The sequence below is a fragment of the Tenrec ecaudatus genome, chromosome 6 (genome assembly GCF_050624435.1).
Source record: "Tenrec ecaudatus isolate mTenEca1 chromosome 6, mTenEca1.hap1, whole genome shotgun sequence".
NCBI classification, from domain to species: Eukaryota; Metazoa; Chordata; class Mammalia; order Afrosoricida; family Tenrecidae; genus Tenrec; species Tenrec ecaudatus.
This window is the reverse complement of record NC_134535.1, coordinates 168,129,435-168,155,013: the sequence shown is the minus strand read 5'-3', so window position 1 is coordinate 168,155,013 and position 25,579 is coordinate 168,129,435. Positions and strand designations below refer to the sequence as shown.

Sequence of the window (25,579 nt, the reverse complement as noted above, 5' to 3'; positions counted from 1 at the left end):
CCTTTCTCTTGATTTTTGTTTTTTTTTCCTCCTTGTCCTAACCAAGGGAGACAGTAACTGTATCAAAATAGTCCAGCCACATCCAGACCTAATAGGTAAGAGTAACTCAACCCACTCTTTTACCATCTATCTGATCAATAGATAACAGAGTACATGAGGCAAACCAGGCCTTAACAAAAGAAAGTGAGCAGCCATCTCAAGTGCAACTACTGATCTCTCCTTGTCCAGAAGAATGATGGAAATTAAAGATGCATGGAAACAAGTAAGTCAACTAATGGACCACTCAAGCATCAGCTTCCACAACAAACAGAACTAGATGGTGCCTGAATACCACTACCATTTGTTTTGAAGTGGATCATTTTAGAAAGTTCTGGATAAAATATGAGAAAGATGTGAAACAAAACTCAAAAGCACAAATAAAAGACCAACCTTGCTGGTCAGATAAGAGATTAGAGAAACCCCTAAGACTGTGGTCTTTAGTCTCCCTTCAAGCATTGCAATGAATTCACTTTTATGTCTCAATTTCCTGCCAAGCAATAAAGAGATCTACAAAGAAAACAATAACACGATGGAGGTATGCAGGGGCAGCCTTTACCCAAGGACAAGTCTCAGGAGGGTTAGGTAAGAAGCAGGAACAAGAGGCATGGCTCTCAGGGAGAAGTTGTGATGAGTGGAGGTGGATCGACAGGACTGCAATATGAACAAAATGTATATGTGTTACAGGGGAACCTGATGTTCTATAAACCTTCACACAAGCCATAATAAAGAGTTAAACAATGAATAAATATAATTTGTGGGCACTATATTTGACTGTTAGATTTTATACCAACTTTGTGAGCCAAGATTATCCCACGATAAGATACAATATAGCGTTGTCAACTGCATGACAAGATCTTCCGTGAAGCAGACAAGCAATTAATCTGGTCACAGTCTTGATAGAATTTAGGCAGATTTCCTTCAGAGTGTAGCCTATTCTTAGTATAAACCAGGACAGCAATCTTTAAAAACGAAAGAGCCAATCCTGTCCCTCAAAGCAACTTAAAACTTCTTCGAAAGCCATGTCTTTTTACAAATGAAATCACCATTATCTGAATAATGTCCTTTAAATTTTTCCAATTTTACTCCAGAGCAGTATGGTACATACTGAAAAAGCAGCATGTGGCTCAAAATCCACAGTTTACAGACCGGATACAGAGTAGCAATGTGAAGAAGCTAGCTTACTCCTACTGCAAGATTTGGACCCTGTATGGTTCATTGACTTGTTTTATCACCTGCGGATTCCAGTAGCCATCAGCTGACTAATGACCTTGGATTCATCCAAGCAATCTTGGATACATTTAGCTTGGCATCCCCCAACATTTGATCTTCCTACATCATCTTCCTCCTTCCTGCTCATCAGCCTTGCAGCTACGGCAGTCAAGAGAAGCCTTCAAAAATCATATCTGACCCATAGACTCGAACCAGACTGAGTTTACCTATTTCTATAATTGTGTGAGCCATTTTTAAATATAACGCTACTGCTTGATAGGAAGCATTGGTTTCCTTATTTAAAGAACCAAGCCTAACATACCATGCCACAAAATTAGAGCAATGGCAAAACTCGTGTGATGATTTCAATTCACAGAGAAAAAAATCTAATATCCTTTTATGATAAAAACCTTAAAACACTAGAAACAGAAAATAATTTTTCAAATGCTAAACAACACTTATGGGGGGGAGGGGAGAGATCAAATGTAATCATTAATCAAATGTTGAAAACCTTCCAAAATCAGGAATAAGGCAAGACTGACCGCTTCAACAATTCTATACAACATTATACTGAAAGTTCTAGCTAAATCAATCAGTTAAAAAAAAGAAATTTAAAAAATCCAAACTGGAAGGGCAAAATAACAGTATCTCTACTACAGATGGCAATGATCTTTAAATGTAGAAAATGATGAATCTGCAAAAATACAATCTAAAATAAAGGGTAACTCTTCATGACTTTGAATTTGTCAACGAATCATTTAGATTTGAAACTGAAAGCAGGGGCAACAAAACAAAAAGCAAAAACAGTACTTCACTGAATTAAAAAACTTGTGTGTATTAAATGACATCATCAAAAGTGTAAAGGTAGCTCAGAGAATCTGAGTTTCAGAGAATGGAAGAAATTATTTGAAAATTACGTATCCAATTAAGGATTTAATACTCCAAAGTACAATAAAAAACTCTTGCACCCCCCAAAAAATGAACATTGGACATGAACAGATTATTTCTCCAAATAAAATATACAAATGGTCAAGAAGCATGAGAAAATACGCCAACATCATTAGTCATCAGTAAAATGCAAATCAAGACATAAGCTAACTCTTTATAATCACTAGGGTTAACTATTATTTCTAGAAAGCAAAAATAAAAATGAAAAACAAAAACCGTAGGTAACAATTATTGGCTAAGATGTAGAGAAATGAAATCCTTGTACATTCATGGTTAGAATAAAAATAGTGCAGAGCTAAAAAACAAAAAACAGTACAGCAACTATGGGAAAGTTTGGTGATTTCCTTTTTTAAAAAAAGTAAAGTTTATTAGTGGATGGAAGGGAGAGAAAATGGGAGAGTCAGTACTTAAAGTGCACTGAGTTTCTGTTAATGATGGTAAAAGAATATGGGGAAATATAGTGAGGAATGATTGCACAGGATGCCTGCTGCTACAATAGTTAACCATTTCCCACCAGATTGAAAACCACGAGCCATTTTTCAAGAGGGAAAAAACTAGCAATCTTCTCCCATAAAGATTATAGCCTTGAAAACACTAACAAGCAGTTCTACTCTATCATAAAAGGTCACCTTTCCCTTTATCACGAAGATGGCACCGAAGGCGAAGAAGGAAGCTCCTGCCCCTACCAAAACGGAAGTCAAAGCAAAGGCTTTAAAAGCCAAGAAGGCCGTGCTGAAAGGCGTCCAAAGCCAAACAAAGAAAAGATCCACACCCACCTTTCTGCGGTCCAAGACCCCAAAACTAAGAAGGGAACCCACATACCCTGGGAAGAGCGCCCCCAGAAGAAACAAGCTAGGCCCCACTGCCATCATCAAGTGCTCCTCGACCACAGTGTCTGCCATGGAGACGATAGAAGATACAACACACTTGTGTTCACTGTGGATGTCAAAGCCAACAAACACCAGATCGCACAGGCTGTGAAGAAGCTCTAGGACACTGACGTGGCCAAGGTCAACGCCTTGATCAGGCCTGACGGTGAGAAGAAGGTGTATATTCGACTGGCTCCTGACTATGACGCTTTGGATGTTGCCAACAAAATTGGAATCATCTAAAAGTAGCCCAACTGACTAATGCTAAATATAGACTTTTTCAATATATTAAAACAGTCACTTTTCAAGGGTTCATGGACAAAATGGTGAGCATAATCAACCTAATCAACTGTAAAACATGTTGAATTTGTAACTGTTTTGTGAATGGGAAAAACAACAACCAACCCTGAAATTTTTACAACGTTAGTATCTGATATCCATTTTTATCTACATGGGTCTGTGTAAACCAGCTCCCAACTTATTAACCTGAAACTTACCACAATAAAGAACTCTTATACTTTGGGGCCTCAGGAACTAAGTTAAAGCACAAAGAGAAAGTGAGTATCATTAAAGCCACCCTTCCCCGATAGAGAAAATACATCATGCCATGTCTAATTTTAAAATACACAAGTCTGTTATACTACATTGGGTCTGTTTTGTCATGTGTTTATCAACAGTTGACAAGCCATTTTCTTTAATTTTGTCACTTAACAATAGAGAAAAATTGTAAAGTATTAAAAAATTCCCTATGGCGCCCTCTCTCCCTGCTACACATTAATATAGTGCATTAAAATGTGTATTTGTAATAATTGGCAAGCTAACACTGAAACAATATAATTCACTAAAATCCGTAGCCTGAAGTAGGGTTCATTCTTTGTATTGTATAGGTCCTAAAGGGGTTTTCCAAGATCAAGATATACAGTGAGGGGAGAAAGGGGGGAGCCCATCACGATAGAAATATAGCATGCTGCCCACCCCAACCCCCACCGAAAGGAACGAAAGGCAGATGTGGGTGAAGGGAGACAACAGTCAGTGTAAGATACAAAATAACAACAATATATAATTGATGAAGGAGTCAAAAGGATGGGAGGGGGTAGATGGGGAGTGGGGGAAAGGAGCTTATACCAAGGGTTCAAGTGGAAAATGTTTTCAAAATGATGATGGCACCTTATGTACCAATGTGCTTGATACAATCGATATATGGAATGTTTTAAGAGATGTAGGAGCCCTCAATAAAATGATTTTTTTAAACATGATGAATAGTGAGGGACCAGAAAGACTTATTAACAACTGTGACATACAGATAACACAACCTTGCTTATCAAAATGTGGAAGGTTTGAAGCACTTGCTGATGAATGAAGATGAAAGACAACTCTCTTCAGTATGGAAGACTACTCAATATAAAAAAACAAAATCCTCACAAGTGGGCCAATAGACCATATCATGATAACGGAGAAAGGAGCAAAGTTGGGAAGGATTTCATCCAAAGGCAAAGTTCATGGAAGAAGCATTCAAAAATCAAAGGAAGCACTGCATTGGGTAAAAGTGTGTGTAAGACCTTCTTAAAATTTTAAAAAGGATGTCATTTTGAGTACTAGAAGGTATTCAAATAAATGGTAGCCCTAACACTGGACTTAAGCATACCATCCACTGTGAATATGGCATAAGACCCAACAGTTCATTCAAGTTATACATGAACAAATTTTCACTTTCAGTTGCCATCTATATCTAAATATCTTGTTTTCTCATTGCCAAATTCTAAGCAAAGCCTTGAACCATTTTGAACTAGTTTACTCCTGGTAAACACAGTAAAATCAGAACACACTTGATTTTTAAAATTTGGGTGAAGCACAATAAGAATTGGAACAAGATAAATTAAAAGTCAGGGTCTTAGAATGGGAGACTCACAACAGACGTAGTAAACTCAAACACCTAATGCAGAAGGCTTCACTATTGCCAGGACAATGGCGAGTAACACAGCTTTAAAGTAGTATCGTTAGTCACCATCTTTGAGCAAGACACCTCAGTTTCTAACTCATCTGGGACAAAGGATTTATTTGGTTGCTTCACACTGCACTTTGTTTTCTAAAAGGGAGGTTGTGTTTCTAAGTAAGGCACTTACTATAATTTTATCTTTCTGGTTATTATCCTAGTATATCCATACACATTGTACATATTTGGGTCTATCTGAACTAGGAAGAACTGGTTCTAAGCCCTAATTTTTTTAGTCATTTTATTAGGGGCTCATACAACTCATATCACAATCCATACATATATCACTCCCACTCCCCCCTCCCTCATGAACCCTTGATAATTTATAAATTATTTTGTCCTATCTTGCTCTGTCCCACATCTCCCTTCACCCACTTTTCTGTTGTCCATCCCCCAGGGAAGAGGGTCAAATGTAGATCCTTGTAACTGGTTCCCCCTTTCCTACCCACTCTCCCTTTACCCTCCTAGTACCGCCACTCATACCACTGGTCCTGAGGGGATCATCTGCCCTGGATTCCCTGTGTTTCCAGTTCCCATCTGTACCAGTGTACATCCTCTGGTCTAGTCAGACTTGCAAGGTAGGATTCGGATCATGACCGTTGGCAGACGGGAGGGAAGCATTTAGGAACTAGAGGAAAGTTGTATTTTTTCATCGTTGCTACATCACACCCTGTCTCGTCTCTTCCCCAAGACCCTTCTGTAAGGGGATGTCCAGTGGCCTACAAATGGGCTTTTGGTCTCCACTCCACACTCCCCTCCTCATTCACTGTGGTAAGATTTTTTTGTTCCGAAGATGCCTAATAACTGATCCCTTCGAGACCTTGTGATCGCACAGGCTGGTGTGCTTCTTCCATGTGGGCTTTGTTGCTTCTGGGCTAGATGGCCACTTCTTTACCTTCAAGCCTTTAATTAAGACCCCAGATGCTATATCTTTTGATAGCAGGGCACCATCAGCTTTCTTCACCACATTTGCTTATGTACCCATTTGTCTTCAGCGGTCGTATCAGGGAGGTAAGCACACAATGATATGATTTTTTTTTTTTTGTTCTTTGATGCCAGATAACTGACACCTTCAACACCTCGTGATCACACAGGCTGGTGTGCTTCTTCCATGTGAGCTTTGTTGCTTCTGAGCCAGATGGCTGCTTGTTTACCTTCAAGCCTTTAAGACCCCAGACGCTGCATCTTTTGATAGCTGGGCACCATCAGCTTTCTTCACCACCTTTGCTTGTTCACCCTCTTTGTCTTCAATGGTTGCACCGGGAAGGTGAGCATCATAGAATCTAAGCCCTAATTTTAAGAGTAATTTAAGAGTACATCTTAAGAAACCCTGTTGGCCTTGTGAGACATTGGCTGCTAACCCCAGGTTCCACAGATCAACTCCACCAGCCACTTTGAAGACAAGGCTTTCTCCTCCCAAGAAGATTTAGTCCTGGACACCTTATATAGAGTCACTGTAAGTCAAATCAATTCAATGACAGCAAATTTGATAAAGACACAAGACCTTTTCTCACAAGAATTTTTTAAATTTCTTATTCAAGACTTTCTTCAGAGTGACCTCAGTTTCCTGCTTCAGAAATGCTTAAATTGCTTATCAATCTGTGTAACTCAAGGACTAAAAATAACAAAAATCAAACCCAAAGAAGGGAATGTTATCAGAGCTTTATATTGTGAACACTCAATTTGCAGAAGACTATGAATGACAGTGGAAGCCCAATATTCATTTGCAGGGTCCCTAAATCTATGAAGCCTCCGGTGGATCCCCCTCTAACCACAGCCAATGGATGTTTACATAGACTTGCTATCAAAAAGAAAGCACTCTACACTCAAATATGGTCGATCATCCAGTCTCCCTTTTGGCTCATTTTCAATTTGTTCTAGTTTTTAATGTCTCCTGCTTTCTCTCCAATTGATGTTTTTTGATGGTTTATATTTTGTTGTTGTCTTTTTTGGCTGGGTTTTTGTATGTTTTCCAGTATATGAAATCCAGGATACGTAAATAGACAGTAACTGGATTAATGGCTTATTAGGGGTATAAAAAGAGAAGTTGGAGTACGGGAAGAAAGAAAATGCTCTAGAACTGATTGCAGTGATGAGTATACAACTCCTTTGGATATGACTGAACTACTAAAGTATATGATATGTGAATCATATGTCAATAAAATCTTTTTCTTTTAAAGTACTTGAATTGAATCTGGCACTTGGCAACTTCCCATAACCAACCACGACCAGCACAAACCACTCCCTGCCACCCAGCCCCAACCACCTCCTCAAAGCAGCGCCTTCAGATGCCCCAAGGCCCCTTCAGTGCTTCCCATTCACCACCACCTTTCCTCAACCACTACTCATGACAATTGCATCAGCATCACAGGTGCAACCCAAACTATAATCAGGACTCACAGGCCATCATTAACAATCAGATCAACCTGGAGTACCATGCTCTACTTGCCCATGTTTTACTACTCTGCATTGAAGTGATGTGGCATTGAACAATTTGCTAAGTATTTTCTGTACTAATCTCACAAGGAGAGGGAACATGCAAAGAAAATGATAAAGCTGTAGAACCAAGGTGGCTGGATCTTCCTGTTATCAAGGAGGAAAAAAAAACACTGAGAGGATAGATTGCAATCCATGAGATGAAACAAATTCTGACTTGCTGAATGTAAATTTTGTTGTTGTTGAATATAAATAAGCTCTGTAGACCTTTACACGATATACAATAAAATTTTTCAATTATTTTAATTTTTCAAAGTAAACAGACTGAACACAAAGGAGTGTACATCACACATAGGGAAAAATGTGACTCACTCATCACTGGAACTACACAAACAGGCCACTGACAACAAATCTCTACTTGTGTGACTTCATTGAGATAAACTACACAAGCAGGTGGAGTTTCTCACAACATTGGGTGACTAACATTAACAAATTGCACAAGATGGGGCCACAGAATATAGCTCAGCAGAGTATCATTTTGACAAGCACATCCTAAGAGGAGAGATGTAGAGCACTAAGCTTTTTGTCTACCTTGCCTTCCCTCCAGGTACAGGGGTGACATCCAGGGTCAACAAGATGGTGCATGCATGTAAGAATTATCATTATCTTTTTAATAAACTATACCAAAGCATTCACTTAAGTTCTCTCATTTGTACAACTGCTTCAGATACAAGCAACCTAATGCTCAGAACTTAAAATAAGTTCATCATCCTCTCCCAGCTCCCCATAACTCACAGCCTCAGACTACAGTTGATTACAGGTACATGAATATACCTATGATCCAACTTCACTAGTCTTTATAATAGTTTATCTGCATCAGTACATTGACTGGGAGTTGACAGAGCAGATCCAAAAAATGAAGTAGAGTAAGGGATACGGACCGCTAGCATCAGATTAATCTTGGTTAAAAGTAAAGAATACCAGAAGGTTGTTTACTTGTATTTCATTAAATAAGCAAAGGCATTTAATTTGTTGAATCATAACAAATTATGAATAAAACTGAAAAGAATGCAACTTCCAGACCACTTAATTGTGCTCATTCTTAACCTGTAGTCAGTTCAAAAGCAAAAGGGAATATTGTATAATTCAAAATCAAGAAAGGCATGTGTTAAGGTTGTACCCCCTTCAACATATATATCCAATCTGTATGTTGAGTAAATAATCTGAGAAATTGGATTACCTGAAGAATACAGAATCAGGATTGCAAAAAGACTCATTAATGACCTCTGATATGCAGAACCTGGTGGGGAAAGCCAAGAGGACTTATAACTGATAAAAACCAAAGACTGCAGCCATCAATATGGACTACACTTCACTATTAAAGTAACAAAAACCCTCATAACTGGCTCAACAAACAAGATCATGATAAGAAAGGGAAAGATGGGCGCCAGCAAAGATTTCATTTTCCATTGAACTACAATCACCCTTGGAAGCAGCAGTCAAGGAATCAAAGGACGTGCTGCATTGGGCAAATCTGCTGCAAAAGGCTTCTTTAACATGCTAAAAAGCAAAGATGACATTCTAAAGTCTAAAACAGGCCTCACCCAAACCACGGTATTCGGAATTGCCACATACACATGCAAAAGCCAGACAATGAATAAGACCAAAAATTATTGCTGTCTTTGAATTACTGGATTGGTGAAAATATTAAATATGTAATGGACTTACTGCCAAACAACAAACAATTTGTCTTGGAAGAAAAAACTGCTTCGAAGCAAGAAACGAAAATTCTGTCTCATGTACTTTGGCCCTGTCACCCATCAGGAGGGATCAGGTTCATAGAGAAAGACATCGTGCATGATTTTTTTTTTTAAGTTCAGTGAAAAAGATGACCTTCACTGAGATGGACACAGTTGCTCACACAATGGATGCTAAGACAGCACAGGATTGGGCAACATTTCTGTTGTACACAGGGTCCTAGGAATTAGGAATGAATCAACAGCACCTAAAAGTCAAAACATGGTTTTACGTATTTCCAACCTAATCTCTACAATGTTGTCCAAATGATCTTTCTAAAATAGAAATGCCATGATATTTCTAGCTTCAAGGGTCCCCCTCAAGCAGCAAGTCAAAGTTCTTAGTATGAGCAAAAGAAAAGGGGGATAGAAAAGGAAGGAAAACATGACTACCAGCCTCACCTTTCACAGGTGCCTGACCCTCAAGTCTTAAGATTCAAACTCCAGATCGTTTTTTTCTCAATATACTTGTGTCTTATCATTGGAGTCTCCCATTGCCTATACTACTACTACTTTTCACACACCAGGCTATGTTAAACAATTACTTACCTTTAAAAGACAGAAGCCTATTACATGGATAAAATTAAAGAAATTAAAAGTTGATAAACCCCTAATCCTCACTGACAGGAAAAGAAAAAGACCCTTAGCTAGTACTTAAACATATTTTCCAAAATGATAAACGTAGATTAGATATTAATAACTGACATTATCAATATTATAAATCAGGTGTACTGCGGTTTTGTTAACTAGCCTAGGAAAACCAAGTAGCAATTTTATAAGAAAATGTATTCCCGTTCTATATAATGTACAAATTATTTTTGGAACAAAATGTAATAAATTTTTTAAAAATCAACATTAGATTTAGAATTTTATAAAGAGGCACTTCAAATCAGTGAGGAAAATATGATAAATAGTAGCCAGCATCTTAGCATCCAAGAGAAAATAAAGTTGGGTCCATACCTCACATTGTATTACCTGGATACATTCCAAATGTATCAAAGATTAAACTGTAAAACAAAAAGAAACCATAAAACTACTAGAGGAAAATGTGAGAGCATTCCTTTATAATTTCAGAGTAGGGAGAGCCTTTCTAACTATGATTCAAAAGGTAATGAAAGACAAGACTAAAAAATTCAAGTAAACAAAAGTCAAAACTTCCACATGGTAAAAAAGCATTCTAAGGAAAGACTACTAACACCTGAGCAAAAATAAAAGTCCAATTCATGTCACCTGAGAGAGTCCAATGAAGGTGCCAACATATCAAAAAGATCAGCAACCAAGTAGAAAAGTATATAAACAGACAACTCACAGAACATACAAAGAGCTCTTTAGAACATGAATACATGCTGAACTTCACTCACACGAAGAGAGATGCAAAGTAACTCCTAAAATACCAATTCCACCTACTGAATTATCAAGACTATCACAGCCAGAAACATGATTTACCATGTACACTTAAGTATTAGTCATAGAAGAAAAGATTACAAACACTAAAGTGCATCAGCACATGACTAACATAAAAAAGAAAACTATACTGATAAAGACAAAATAAACTGTTTACTGAAAAAAATGAAGGTGAAGAAGAATGCATCTAATATTCAACATTTGTTTTAAAAAGGGGGAGAAAAATTATATTTTTGTCTACTGATATATTTTTTTAACAAAAGAAACCTAAGTAGCTATAGAAGGCAGTAGCAACAGCAATTACCCTGATGGCAAGTAAGTTTTCAAGATAGGAAACAGGATTATGAGGAAGGATTTTAATATCGTTAGTTTTAATATTTGACAATCTGATGGTATATTACTCTAAACATTGGTTTAAAATATATGTAAGTAGCCAGACACACAGCACTTTCCTCCTTTATTACAAACGCTCTCTGTTCTGTGTAAAAAAATACTGCAGTTGGTGGCCCTAAACTGAAAGATATAGTAATAAGTTTGAACCATATCTTTTTAGTTTCTTCATTAGCTACTTAGTTTAAGAAATTCATGTCTAAATGCTTAATTATGATACTAAGTTGTAAAGATATATAACTTCTATGCCTAACAACAAAGTTAAAGTGAAAATGAAAAACACACAGAAATTCTCAGGAAAACAATGAAAATTAGAGACAGAAGTCAGCATTTCCTTATATTCAAGCAACAAAGATCCCCAGGATGTTAAAAAATTACTATTCACTAGAGATCTACCTGTCTAACAACATAAATTAAGCTAAAAAAGAATCTCAAACAATGGATTTTAGATATAACAAAGGAAACTAAAAACTGGTCTGTTTTTCTAAAACTAATTTTTAGCTTAAGAAATTATGTCCATAAAATATCCATGTTACATTCTGTATAACATAACTAATACTTACATTTGCTCACAAGTAGAAAATGTGTACCTCAACAACAAAGGATTATAAATTAAACCTACTACTGTTAAAAATATTTCGGTAGCAAACATCGACTTGAAAAATAATATGAACTATCAAATATTTTTAAACACTCACTACCCTACTCACTTTCAATTAATAAAATACCTGCAATAGGTATTGCACTTACCCCCATTATCTGTTCTTTTTAAAGCTCCATCCTTATGGGGGCATAGTTCACATCTCTATTAAAAAACAAAGAGAAAATGAAAGCTTTTTCCCCCCCACAAATATAACATTTCTTTATAGCCTTAAAAGTACTAAAAATGTGGGAGAAACATTTGTACTATGGCCACCAAAAATATTTCACAGTATTTCTCATTAAGTAATTTTTTTCCTTGACATGTGTGATCTTCAGAGCACCAGAGAGCAACATTAAAATGGATAAATCTAACTGGTGTAAATGTGTAACAAAAATATTTTTCTTTCCATATTTTATATTACCATCAACAAAAACAAAAAGATTCAGCACGTACCATATCTCTTTTACTCCCTTATCTAGGGCCAAGTAGGGTTGTTACAGTCAATTAGAAATGAGCCAAAATAATTCATTTAAAGCGTGGACTGCCATTCATAAACAATGAAGGAATGGATGGATCTAAATACACCATTATTCTTACAGTTAACATATAATTTTACTCAAAAGTGATTGTTGTTGGCCCTCTTCCTAACACTCTTATGTTTTAAAGCCAGATACTACCAAAACCAAGCTCAAGGTCAGTGCCACTGAATTGACTTCTGACTCACATCAACCCTGTAAGAATTTCCCCTGTGGGTTTTCTAGATTTTATATCTTTACCAAAAAGTATAATGTCTCATCTTTCTCCACCAGAGTGGCTGGTGGTTTCGAACTGCTGATCTTGCAGTTAGCAGCCCAATGGACAACCCACTATACCACCATGGCTCCTTAAGGTACTAACATTTCTTTTCAATATTGGAAAGGGGGCAGGTATAATTAATAATGAAAGAAAGATTTCAATTACATTGTCTTAACTATAAAAAAATACGTTCTAAGAAGTCACATCTAATTACTAATTAAACTCTATTTCATTCCAGAAATAATTGTTATACTAATAGAATAAAATCCTAAAGAAATTTAAAAGAAGAGAAGATAATAATAGCAAATAAGTACATAAAATGTAAGCCACAGATACTGTATTCCTTTTCAGGATTTCACTCTCCAAGTTTTGCCATTACCTCTGTGACAGGACTTTCCAAATCACTTTCAAAGCCAGTTACCGTCAAGTAAATTGACTCATGGCAACCCTAGGTGTGTCAGAAAATACCTACAAGATTTTCAATGGCTGCTGATTTTTCAGTAGCAGATTAGCAGGCTTTATTTCAAGGTGCATCTAGATGGACATAATCTGCCTGCCTCTCTGGTAGCAGCCAAGAATTTTTAACCATTTGTACCACCCAAGAACTTCAATCATTTCATCTGACCTTTAAATGATTGCAATTTGATGTTACACACTAGACAGTCTCATTTATCACCAAAACTTCCATTACCAACTAAATTACAAGAACTTGCTACTGATTCTCAAATTTTATCTCCTGTTCAGTTATCCTTTGAATTTGAAACCCAGTATATATAAACAAAAAAACTCACAGACATCAGTCATTGTTGACTCATAGAGACCCCCCTATGTGTTTTTCAGACTGTAACTGTTTACTTAAGGGAATACAAAGTCAGGTCTTTCTTCCACAGAACTGCAGGTAATTTCGAAGTGCCAACCATGGGGGTCACAGGCTGCTACGTTAATCCCTACCCCACCAAGACTCCCTCTCTCCAGTATGTAATACACATTTTAAACTCTATTTAAAATTTAGGATAAAGTTTGATCTTCTTTTAGTTTTATCTGCGATTCAGAATCAATGAGATGGCAGTGGATGTATCTTAGTAATGATATTTGCAATCACATCTGCAATGAAAGACACCTAGCTATAATCTGACCACTTCATTAAACTTTATAACACGTTTTAATCTTCCACAATAGTACTGGGAAATGACTAAATTGGGACTACTTTGGTGAGCACCTAAACAGCCTCTCCACATTTACTTTTAACCAATACCCACCAATCTATGTTTTACTCTATTAGAGCAGAACTCCAAAGCACTAGGCTTGGGAAGGGTTATGGTCTACAGCGGAAGCCTAACTCCATTCTCCAGTGTTGACATAAATTCAGGCTCTATTTAATTAGATTAACCAGCAATGTAGCAATTTCACCCTCAAGAGATGACAAGGGAGAGAGGCAGATTTGCCCTTATAAGTCTAAGCATGTCTGTAATAATTTACCGAACATATCTGCACATTAATGAGGTTTAAAAGTTGGAGTCCTTAAAAAACAACAAAACTTGGAGTCCTGGTGTCTCATGCCACATCACCAGTGGCCTCAACCACCCTAACCACTATGAAACCAAGCAGGAGGATGAAAACTCAGAACTGATATTGTTAGCCAAAGCCCACATCCAATCATGTAAGCTTTTTAATATCCAACTGTGTACCTATCCCAATGATGGTCCTTTCCCATCTTCTAGTCCTTCCTGCAGCAAGGATTAATTGAACTACAACGTATCAAAATCTGATGGTGATTTTCTTTGTGCCTAATAATACATATACTATATAACAAACTCCATGGGTAAGCTCCATTTCAGCCTCTGTACCATACACGCTGGTTTCCCCCTTATTTCAGGATGACTGTCTTTGTTCCTCTTAAAGTTTAATAAAAGGGACCCTCTATAAAATATTTTCGAAGTGGGGAAAGTAGGGAGAAGACATGGGGAGCTGATATCAGGGGCTCAAGTGGGAAGAGAATGCTTTGAAAATGATGATGGGGCATATATGCAAATGTACTTGACACATTAGAGGAATGTATGGATTATGACAAGAGATGTTAAGAGGCCCCAATAAAAGTACTAAAATTTTTTTTCAAATCTGGGTTAAATTTGTCCCCTAGTACACAACAACACACTAGTGAATTTCAAAAACACAAATCCAAATATACCACTGCACCATTCAAAACCTTCAATGATTTCCCCATATAATCTCCCTATTATTACAACTTTCTAACTTCTCCATAGCACTCTTTGAGCCATAATGACTTTTCTTCTTTAATTTCTTAGTGCACCAAAGTCCACTGCAACCTCAGAGGCCTCAAATGTGCTCTTTATATAGAGCCTAACTGGAATAAAGCCCTTGAGCGCAATCATCGGTAGGAGAGCAAACTTCTATCCATCTCTCAGGTTTGTGGTTAAAGTTGCTCATTCATCGAAGTGTTCTCTAAACCCTGTAAAAAGGATAGAAACTGTATAAAACTGTACTTTCCTTAGCCTTGCTGGTGCAGTGGTGAAAGTGCATGGCTCCTAACCAAATACTTGGTGGTTCAACACCACTGGCCACTCTGCAGAAGGAAATAAGTGGTACTCTCTGCTTCCATAAATATTTACATACTTTTAATCTTGGATTTATCAAAATTACACTCAATTATTTACAAAATTATGTTGGTCGCTTTAAGCTACATGACATGGCTTTAGAAGTCTCCTTATATAGTCACAAAAATAACCACCTGAATTCAAAAAATATTACTACATGGGGGTAGGAGGAGATGGGGGAAAGTAGCGGTGAGCAAACAATGCCAGAGACAGTGAAACAACCAGAGAATTAAAATCAACGAGGATGTAGAGATCCTGGGAGTGTTGGGACATCAGCAATGTACCTAAGAGGAATTACTAACAGGCAGAAGAAGGGTGAGCATGATGGTGGGGCAAGAAGAAGGTAAAAAAAAAAAACAGAGGAAAGATGTAGGAAGCAACGTTATGGATAGAGGTATAAACATAGCTGTATACATGTAAACACGTTAATAAAAATAGAGGTATTGGCCTGTGCACATTTATAGGTCAATACACTGAGGTAGTAGACAGACTTTGTGCCTTTGCTCAAACCCAGCCTCAACACAAGAACACTTTGTTCTAACAACCTGGCATTCTATGATGATCACCCTCCCAGCACGATCACTGAAGACAAAGCAGGTGAACAAGCAAATGTGGTGAAGAAAGCTGATGGTGCCCGGCTATCAAAAGATATAGCAACTGGGGTCTTAAAAGCTAGAAAGTAAACAAGTGGCCATCTAGCTTGGAAGCAACAAAGCCCACATGGAAGAAGCACACCAGCCTGTGTGATCATGAGGTGTATATGGGATCGGGTATCAGGCATCAAAGGAAAAAAAAATCATATCATCGTGAATGAGGGGGAGTGTAGAGTGGGGACCCAAAGCCCATCTGTAGTTAACTGGACATCCCTTTACAGAAGAGTCTCAGGAAGGAGATGGGCTAGTCAGGGTGCAGTGTAGCAACACGGAAATCCAGGAACAGGAATGGGAACAGCAATACCAGGAGGGTTGGGAAGGTAGGGAGATGAAGGGAAGAAGGTAGAACTGATCCCAATGATGACGCATAACCAAACCACATACACTCCTCCAAGGGGAGGAACAACAGAAACCATGGGGGAAGGGAGACAGCAGTCAGTGTGAGATATAAAAGTAATAATAATTTATAATTTATCAAGGGTTCACGAGGGTGGAAGGAGTTAAGGACGGTAAAAAAGAAGAGCTGACACCAAGGACTCAAATACAAAGCAACTATTTAGGAAATAATGATGGCAACATATGTACAATTATGCTTGATACAAATGATGTATGAATTGTTATAAGAAATCTAAGTGGCCCCAATAAAATATTTTAATTTTTAAAAAAAGCATTACTACAAAACCATAGGAATTGTTATTAATAGATAAAAATGTAAAACTATTGTTTGTCAACAAAGCTCGCACCTGGGTCTACACACTTCCAAGGGCGGTGCGTCCACTTCTCTAATGGTGCCCCTCCCCCACCCCATCCCACCCCTCCCCACCCCCACCGATCCTCTGTCAGTTTGTCACACTTGAATGTGGCAATGAGGCTGGAAGCTCTGTCACTGCTACTTCAAATGCCGTAAGGGTCAACCAAAGTAGGCAGTTTGTAGTAGAGCTTTTAGACTAAGAAACTGGCTGCCCACTTCAGAGGAAATATCTGCTGAAAACTAAATGCCTGGCTTCAAAGCACTATCCCATACTGAAGGCCTAAGGAATGGAAGCAGACCACTGTCATCAGACAGTGCCAGAGGATGGGCCACTTGAGAGGAAAGGAACTCAAAATGACTGGCAAGCTGCTTTCTAAAACACAGTTGATCGTGGCATGGTGATGTGAATGAGGTAAAGCCTGTGGGAGTACAGCCGACAGGATCTTCACTTGCTGATGAGACACAACTCAAACTGAGATGAAACCGCTCCAAAGATCAGCAACCAGAACAGGGAGTGTACAAAGTACAAATTCAGGAATATTAGAAGGCATCAAAACTAAAAGGAATGTATAAAGATCAATATATTTAAGGTGTTGGCACACTGAAATGGACTGGAACTGGCCATTTTAAATCAGAAGATCACCTGGTTTACCGTGCCGGAAATGACCAAATCAAGAGGACATGTCATTCCATTCATTGTGAAAAGGACGTTTCAGGGTCTATCTGTAATACGATTGTATCTATCCATTTTAAAGGAAATCCAATCAATACAACTATTATTCAAATTTATGCAACAACTACAATAGCTCGTGATGAAGAATTTGAAGAAGTCTACCAATGTCTTCAGTCTGAAATGGAACCAACATATGCAATCAAGATGCACTGATAATTACTGTCGATTGGAATTCAAAGGATGGAAACAAAGAGGAAGGAATGTGGTTGGAAACTATGATGGTCTTGGGGAAAGAGACAGTTGTTGCCTCGCGTGATAGAATGTTGCAAAGCCATCAGCTTCTTCATAGCAAAGTATCTTTTTCAACAACGCAAATGGTGACTTACCAAGAACTTCTCCAGATGGAATACACAGAAATCAAACCGACAGTATCTGTGGGAGGAGATGATGGCACGTAATATTAGCAGTTAAAAGCAGATCAGGGCTGACTAAGGAACAGATATCAATTGCTCATAGTTAAGTTCAGGTTGAAGCTAAAGAAAATTAAGACAAGTCCCTAAGAGCATACACACACACACACACACACACACACACACACACACACCCCCTTCAATATCTCTCATCTGAATTTCACAAACAGATTTAATGCAATGAACACTAATGACAAAAGACCTGATGAGCTGTGGAGAGACATCAAGAACATCATTCATAAGAGAGGGGAGAAGGAGGATATGACAAAAAAAAAATAAAAATAAGAGTTCTTGGGGGTAGGATTGGAGAGGGAGAGGATAAAGGGAGGCTGCTATCAAGGAGTTCAAGAAGAAAGAACATGTTCTGAAATTTATTGTGGTAGCAATTGTGCAATACTGCTTGATGTGATTGAATTATGGGATGTTATGAGATCCGTAAGAGCTCCCAATAAAATCATTATATACATATTTAATAATTCCCAGTTTTCAGCACTAAAAAGGAAAAAAAAGGAATTATCATTCATATAAGAGGCTAAAATTAAGAACACTCAATCTGTAGATGGCTGTGGAGGGCAGTGAGAGCTCAAAACCCATCTACTGAGTATACAGTCCGACCCAGACACTGGCAGATCTGCTCTAGCCAAAGTTAAGAGTTCTGAAGAGCCCTATTAGAAGACAGAGACTATTTTCTTTTTTTTTTTTTTGACAGAGACTATTTTAATCTTCATTATCCTGGCTTGAACAATGTATTTGGCCAATCGACCTCTCTATAGATATGACCAGAATTTGTACTGGGTGCAAGCATCTCTTAGTTGTTCCATGACAGAAATTTCTTCCCTGGATTTTTGGATATTGATGGGGCCTCCTCCCAAAGATACATTATTTGTATTTGTCTTTATGCTAACAGGATCTTATCTTTAAAATATATGCACGTCCATGTGTGTATGTATATATAGACATATATATACATCTCATGAAGAAAGCAAAAGTCCATGAAAAAGATAAAAGATCTAAGTAGATGTCAGAAGAGACTCAAATATTTGCTTTTTTTAAAAAAACATTTTATTAGGGGCTCATACAACTCTTATCACAATCCATGCATATACATACATCAATTGTATAAAGCACATCCGTACATTCTTTGCCCTAATCACTCTCAAAGCATTTGCTTTCCACTTAAGCCCTCTGCATCAGGTCCTCTTTTTTTTTTTCCCCTCCCTCCCCGCTCCTCCCTCCCTCATGAACCCTTGATAATCCAGATTGTTATTTTGTCCAAATATTTGCTTTTAATCGAAGAGTAGATCAAAAGCAAATGGAAGAAATCATGAAGCCAAAATGCTCAACAGAAAATTATAAAGAGCAGTTCAAGAAGACAAAGCCAAATATTGAATGAAATATGTATAGCCCTAGAGTTAGAAAACAAAAAGGGAAGAACATACTTAGAGTATATCTTAAATTGAAAGAAGTCAAGGAAAAAATTCAAGCCTTGAAATACAATACTGAAAGATTCGATGAGAAAAATATTGAGAAATGCAGGAAACATCAAAAGATGAAAAGGAAAAAAATTAAATTTTTAAAAATTTTAAAAGATAGGAAAAACACATAGTCATTGTACCAAAAAGAACTAGTCAACATTCCACCATTTCAGGAGGTAACATATGAGCGAGAGTCAATGGGTAAAAAGGAAGATGGTTCAAGGTGCACTGAAAGCATTAGCTAAAAACAAGGCCAAAGGATTTGATGGAATACCAATTAAAATGTCGTAACAAGATGAAACACTGGAAGCACTATGCCCGAAACTTGGGAAAGCAGCTACTTGTGCAACTGTGTGGAAGAGATCCATATCTGTACCTACTCCAAAGAAAGGTGAGCCCACAGAATGCTCAAAATACAGAGGGTCATTAGCATGCAAGGGAAACGTTCAAGGTCATCCAACCATACTCACCGCAGTACACTGACAAGGAACTGCATTCAGAAGAGGATAGTGAACAAGGATTATCATTGCTGATGTCACATGGATCTGGGCTGCAACAATGGACTCAAGCACTTTAAGAATTGTGAGGACAGCACAGGACCTGGCAATGTTTCCTTCTGTTGTGCACAAGGTCGCTATGGGTCAAAACCAGCTCGATGTCATCTAATTTATAATAACTCTTTCCCCCAAACAATTCTAAGCTCTTTGATTTATGTACACCACATCAAAATTATAGCTTTGGCATCCTCAAGGGTCTCAAACTGTGTTCCTCAAATATTGGAGTTCAAGAACAAAAAAGAAGTCTGGAGGGGCAAGATCTGACCTGGAGGGTGGATAGAGGAAGATCTCCCACCAGCATTCTCTAGGACAGGCTTTTACTACCTGTGAAGAATATCCAGGTGTATGTTAACAATGGATAAATTCCTCAGCGCAACTCTTCTGGCTTTTTGCTTACCAAGGGAATTTTCCATTTTCTAAAAACTTCTTCAAAATATGCCTCTGACCATCCTGTTTCCTTTAATAAGAAAATCTGTCAAAATTACTCCTTGGGAATCTCAAAACACAGCCCCCAGAACGTTTTGAGCCAACCTCTCTGCCTTGCATTGAGAACTGTTTAGATTGGATTTTTGTTTTAAGGCACCCTGATGAAACTAAGAGAAGACTTATTACTCAGTGAAAGTGTCGGCAACCATTCACTAATTACAGGCACAAATTTAAACACATTTTGTTTGAAATAATCCTGTAAGGGCATGAACTAGAACTTAGTACCAATACTTCTGACTTATCCCTGGTAGGATGAATAAAAGGAATGAAGCATAAACACAGTTGTTAAAGGCGGATAATACTTTGCTTCTAAGCTATACGGCAACCTCCCTCACTAAGAAACTCTTTTACATCCATAATTTTATTTTAAAAGAAACTGCAAAAAGCAGTTGCTCATAAAAGGACAACTAACTAAATCTAATATCAAGACTAAGACCAAAGTTATATTACTCTCTGCAAATGATGACATGTAAGAATAAGGAACAAAAATCATATCATTGTGAATGAGGAGAAGTGCAAAGTGGGGACCCAAAGGCCATTTGTGGGCAAATGGACATCCCCCTTTACAGAAGGATCTCAGGGAAGAGACGAGCCAGTCAGGGGGCAGTGTAACAACGATGAGACATGCAGCTTTCCTCTGGTTCTTGGATGCTTCCTCCCCTCAACTGTCACAGTCCCAGTTCTGCCCTGCTGGACCGGAGGATGTACACTGGCGCAGATCGGAGCTGGGAGTGCAGGACAGATGAACCCTTCAGGTCCAGTGGTGAGAGAGGGGAGATGCCGGGAGGGTGGAAGGAAGGTGGGGTGGAAGGGGGGATCGGATTACAGGGATCTACATGTGGCCTCCTCTCTGGTGAGCAGATAAAAGTGGGTGAGGGGAGATGTTGGACGGTATGGGATATTACAAAATGATAATGACTTATAGATTGTGGAGGTTTTATGGGGGGAGGAGGGAATGGGGAGGGAGGGGAAAGGGTGGGGAGCTGGTGCCAGGGGCTCATGTGGAGAGCAGATGTTTTGGGAATGATGATGGCAGCAGGTGAGCAGGTGTGCTTGACACAATGGATGGATGTATAGATTGTGGTGGGTGTTATACAAGCCCCCAATAAAATGATCCAAAAAAAAAAAAAGAATTGTCTAACAATTGAGGGAAAGAAAATTAAGTCTATGATACATATATAAATTCAAAATACCTGAAAAAAATTAAATCTAAGAATTAAAAGTAAAAATAATTAGTAGTCTAGCCTAACAAATTAAAACCTCCATAAATATAAAATATTACAATAGATGATTGATTAAATGTACAATGCATATTTTAAAATCCTCTTAAAATAAAAAACAAAGAGTTGAAGAAATATGAATATAGAAATCACAAAAAACATTTTGTTTAATTAGTAAAACATTTCTTTAAAAGTAATTCCTAACATTCAGTGTGCCTTGAATGTTTATTTTCATATACTTTTGATGGCTCTATTCCAGGGGTCCTCAAACTGCGGCCAGCCGAGGACATTTATATGGCCTGGCAAGTGTTTTTGCCCTGTTTTGTTTTTTACTTCAAAATTAAGATGTGCTGTTTGCATAGGAATTTGTTCATATTTTTTTAAAAGTATAATCCGGCCCTCCAACAGGTCGGAGAGACAGTGAACTGGCCCCCTGTTTAAAAAGTTTGAGAAAAAGAAAAAAGTTTGAGGACCCCTGCTCTAGTCCCTGGGTGGCACAATCAGATAAGCATTTGACTATTACGTAAAAGGTTGCCAACCAAGAACTCTATAGCCTCAAAAATTATCTGTAAAGAATAAGGAAGCGTTCTTAAGATCACACAGTCTCTGAGGACATCTAAATTTTGCTAAAAGGCTAACAATAACCACGAAAGTGTGGCATTAATAGAACAAAGACATACTAACAACAGGGTCCAGCAAAATTCTCAACAAATATAGTCAATCAAATGATGCTTGATAACAAAGTAATCTTTATAGAAAGCGATGAACAATGACATCATACACAAAAAGAAACATCTACACACAGTCTATAGTTTTCACAATAATTTCACACCATATCATGGGTCTAAATGTAAAATACAAAACTACAACTTTCCCAAGTTAACAGAAAATCCAGGGGGTCTTGGGGTTAGCAATGACTTTTAATATGTAACACCAATGACACAAGTCATGTAAAAAAATGAAAAATTGTTAAGTTAGATTTCATTAAAATTAAAATATCTGTACTTTAAAAACAATGCCATGAAAATGACAAGCCACAGGCTGAGAAAAATATATGTAAAATACGTTATCTGGAAAAAGACATGCTAGCCAAAATACACAATGATCTTTTAAAAACTCAGTAACACGAAGACAAAAATTTTAAATTGGGCAAGAAATCTGGACAGACACTTCAACAAAGAAAATACTAAGAGTGAGGAGAAACAGGAATTCCCATTCAGAACTGCAGGTGTCAACATGAAATGGTACAGCTACTATGGAAGACAGTTTGCTGATTTCTTACAAAGCTGAAGATATTCGTATGATACTGTTATAGATTTAATTGCGCTTCCCCCAAATTGCCACGTTTAAGTCTTAGCCCTATACCTGTGAACATGATTAGTCAATTTAACATGAAATCATACCAGAGTACAGCAGATTCTAATCACATCTCTGAGGATTATCCTTTAAAAAGAGGAAAAAAAGCAGCCACGTAGCTGGAGGCTCTGTAAAATCCTCTTCAAACAAAACTTAGGTTCTTAAACCTTTGCTTTTTAATAAGTTTTATTCTAAACCTCCCTGGAAGAAGAGAAACTTATACCAGTGACAGCCTGGTATTTCAGGAGGAATAACCAAAGCAAAGAACAACCCCACTCCCCTCCCCCTCCCCGCCACACACACACACACACACACACACACACACACACACACACACTGACAGGACACCTGTGGAGCTGTCCCCCACCCCCCTCACAGAAGCCCTCAGTGGAGGAGAGGGGAAAGGTGAGCTGATTCATCATCCCCACCTCTGCCATGAACTACCACCACACAAAGCACTAGTACTTCTCCCCCAGCATACTTAAGGGGTGGAGTCCACCAGTGAGGGGCAAGCTTTGAATGAACTTGGTGGGTAAAGTCACAGGATCCCTGCACCCTAAGACTGAAAAAGCCACAGCCCACAAACTGCATTCCTGACAGAAGGGATGCAAATCAGCTGCTAGAGGCTAACTTTCAACAAACCTCAGCTGGAATTGTCCCACCTAAACTGTGGCAACACTTCCCCAGCATACCAGGGAGATGAGCTAGCCCCGTGGAGTGCAAAAATAGGTGAGCCAAGGGGTAGGGAGTGGGGGGGGGGGGCACAGGAAATGGTTCAAAGAAACATCAATAGCTTGATACACACTAGGAGAGGACGATTTTAAACAGACGCTGGACCCTGTTCTGAGATAGTCAGTGAATACATTTCAGGTGGGCAAGCAGACAAGTGTCTCCACTATCCCTTTTTGTCGGTTCCATTGGTCACTGATCTGCTGTCCCTGAACTGAACTCGGGAGCAGACTTGGGTTCTCACAGGGGCAGTATTTATTTCCTGTCATCCTATTCAGGACAGGCTAGTGCCAGACACAGACACCCTTTGCTCATCAAGATCTACAATAGGTGGAATGCTGTTCATTCCAGAGACAAATATAAAAACACACCATCATGTCTCAGAAGCAGCAGCCAATTTCTGTTCACAAGGGAAAACAAGAAAAAAAATGGCACAGCTGAGAGAAACACACAGATGTGGTTACAGAGGAGGTATGGATTAGGAAAAGGCTTTAGAAGTTCCTATGGAGTTTAGGAGAATGATCTTCAGCTGCTTTAAGCTAATGGAAGACGGACAGAAATGCCTTCAGCCAAGTCCCATTTGGCATGAGCAATGATAACCTCTCCTGTCACTTCCTATTCTGAATCCGGCTTAAATTTCTGACAGCTACCAGTCATACTACTGCACTGTTGTTGAATTCTCTTGAGCAAAATTGTACACACATGGGTTATTGATTTTATTCAATAATTTCCACGTTCTGTCATGTCACCTTTCTTAGAAATGGACCCAAATATATATCCTTTTCAGTAGGTTAGACAGGAGCTGGATCCAAATTTCTTGGCATAAGAGTGTTCCAGTGCTTCATCAACTTGTTGAAACATTTCAATTGGTATTCCACTAACTCCAAGAGTCTTGTTGTTCACTAATGCCTTCAGTTTATACATTCGTCCTTCGGTATCATTGGTTCTTGGTCATATGCTAACTCTTGGAAGAGCTGAATAGTCACCCGTTCTTTTTGGTACAATGACTATGTATTTCTTCTATCATCTTTTAATGCTCCCCACATAGAAGAGTCATTATTTCGATTTTAACATCTTTTTGATTAACATGGAAAGACTGAATAAAAAAACTGAATTAGTTCTATCTAGTGTGCTGTCTGCTTCATGTTTTATGTAAGAAAAGTTACTTTCTACATGCTAACACTCTTTGGGAGTGTCTCTTCTGTTCAAGCTCTGATCAAAAAGATGTGATAGTCATAAAAGGATCATGAATATACACGTGACTGTGAAATCACCTTTTACTTATAGCCTCCCACCTTTTTAAGAATTGGGGCTAACCTGTGAATGTACAGCAACTATCTGCTCAATTCTCTAAATCTCAATCTGATACAAAAAGACTCTTAAGTATGTAACAAAATATCATTCCTAACATGAAAAACTTTAACAGTAAGATATGACAAATAATAACTTATAAATTATCAAGGGTTTGTGAGGGAGGGGGGAGCGGGGACGGAGGGGGAAAATAAGGAGCTGATACCAAGGGCTCAGTGGAAAGAAAATGTTTTGAGAATGACGATGGCAACAAATGTACAAATGTGCTTGGCACAATGGATGGATGTATGGATTGTGTTAAGAATTGTTCGAGCCCCCAATAAAATGTTTTTTAAAAACTATAGCAAGGATATATCTGACAAAATAGTTAATAAATTATATAATATGCACTAGAAAATATTCCTTAGTGATACTACGGATGACCTAAGTAAATAGAAAAGCATACTTTTTTATCGAGTACTTGATATTATTAATATGTCAATTCTCCCCAGATTAAACTAGCGTACCCAATGTAGTCTAAAGCTCATCAAACAGTTCTGTAGACATTTACAAGATCATTCAAAATTCAAATGGAAATCAAAGAACCTAGGATAGAAAATGAGGACAGTGGTTGTTCTGTAGCAATCACACGTGCCAGACAATAGTCTAACATTCATGTTGAGATGTCAATGTCATTCAAGAAAACTTAAATAAAAACTCACAGGAAGATAGCAATATACGTACATCTGTTCACTCAAAACAAACAAACACTTCCATCATTG

General features: G+C 38.0%; 1 protein-coding gene across 7 annotated transcripts in view; it reads right to left on the bottom strand.

Moving 5' to 3' along the window:
* MLLT10 (MLLT10 histone lysine methyltransferase DOT1L cofactor) overlaps positions 1–25,579 on the bottom strand; it is a 229,093-nt gene that overhangs the window by 160,475 nt on the left and 43,039 nt on the right. For 3 of the 7 annotated variants that reach the window (XM_075552468.1, XM_075552469.1, XM_075552471.1), the window contains one exon: positions 11,835–11,889. The exons of 2 other annotated variants lie outside the window; for them this stretch is intronic. In XM_075552468.1, coding sequence (XP_075408583.1) covers positions 11,835–11,889 — 55 coding nt within the window. Of the gene's footprint in view, positions 1–10,250; positions 10,272–11,834; positions 11,890–17,600; positions 17,631–25,579 lie in introns of those variants that run through there. 2 more of the 7 variants (XM_075552472.1, XM_075552474.1) reach the window with 2 other exon arrangements.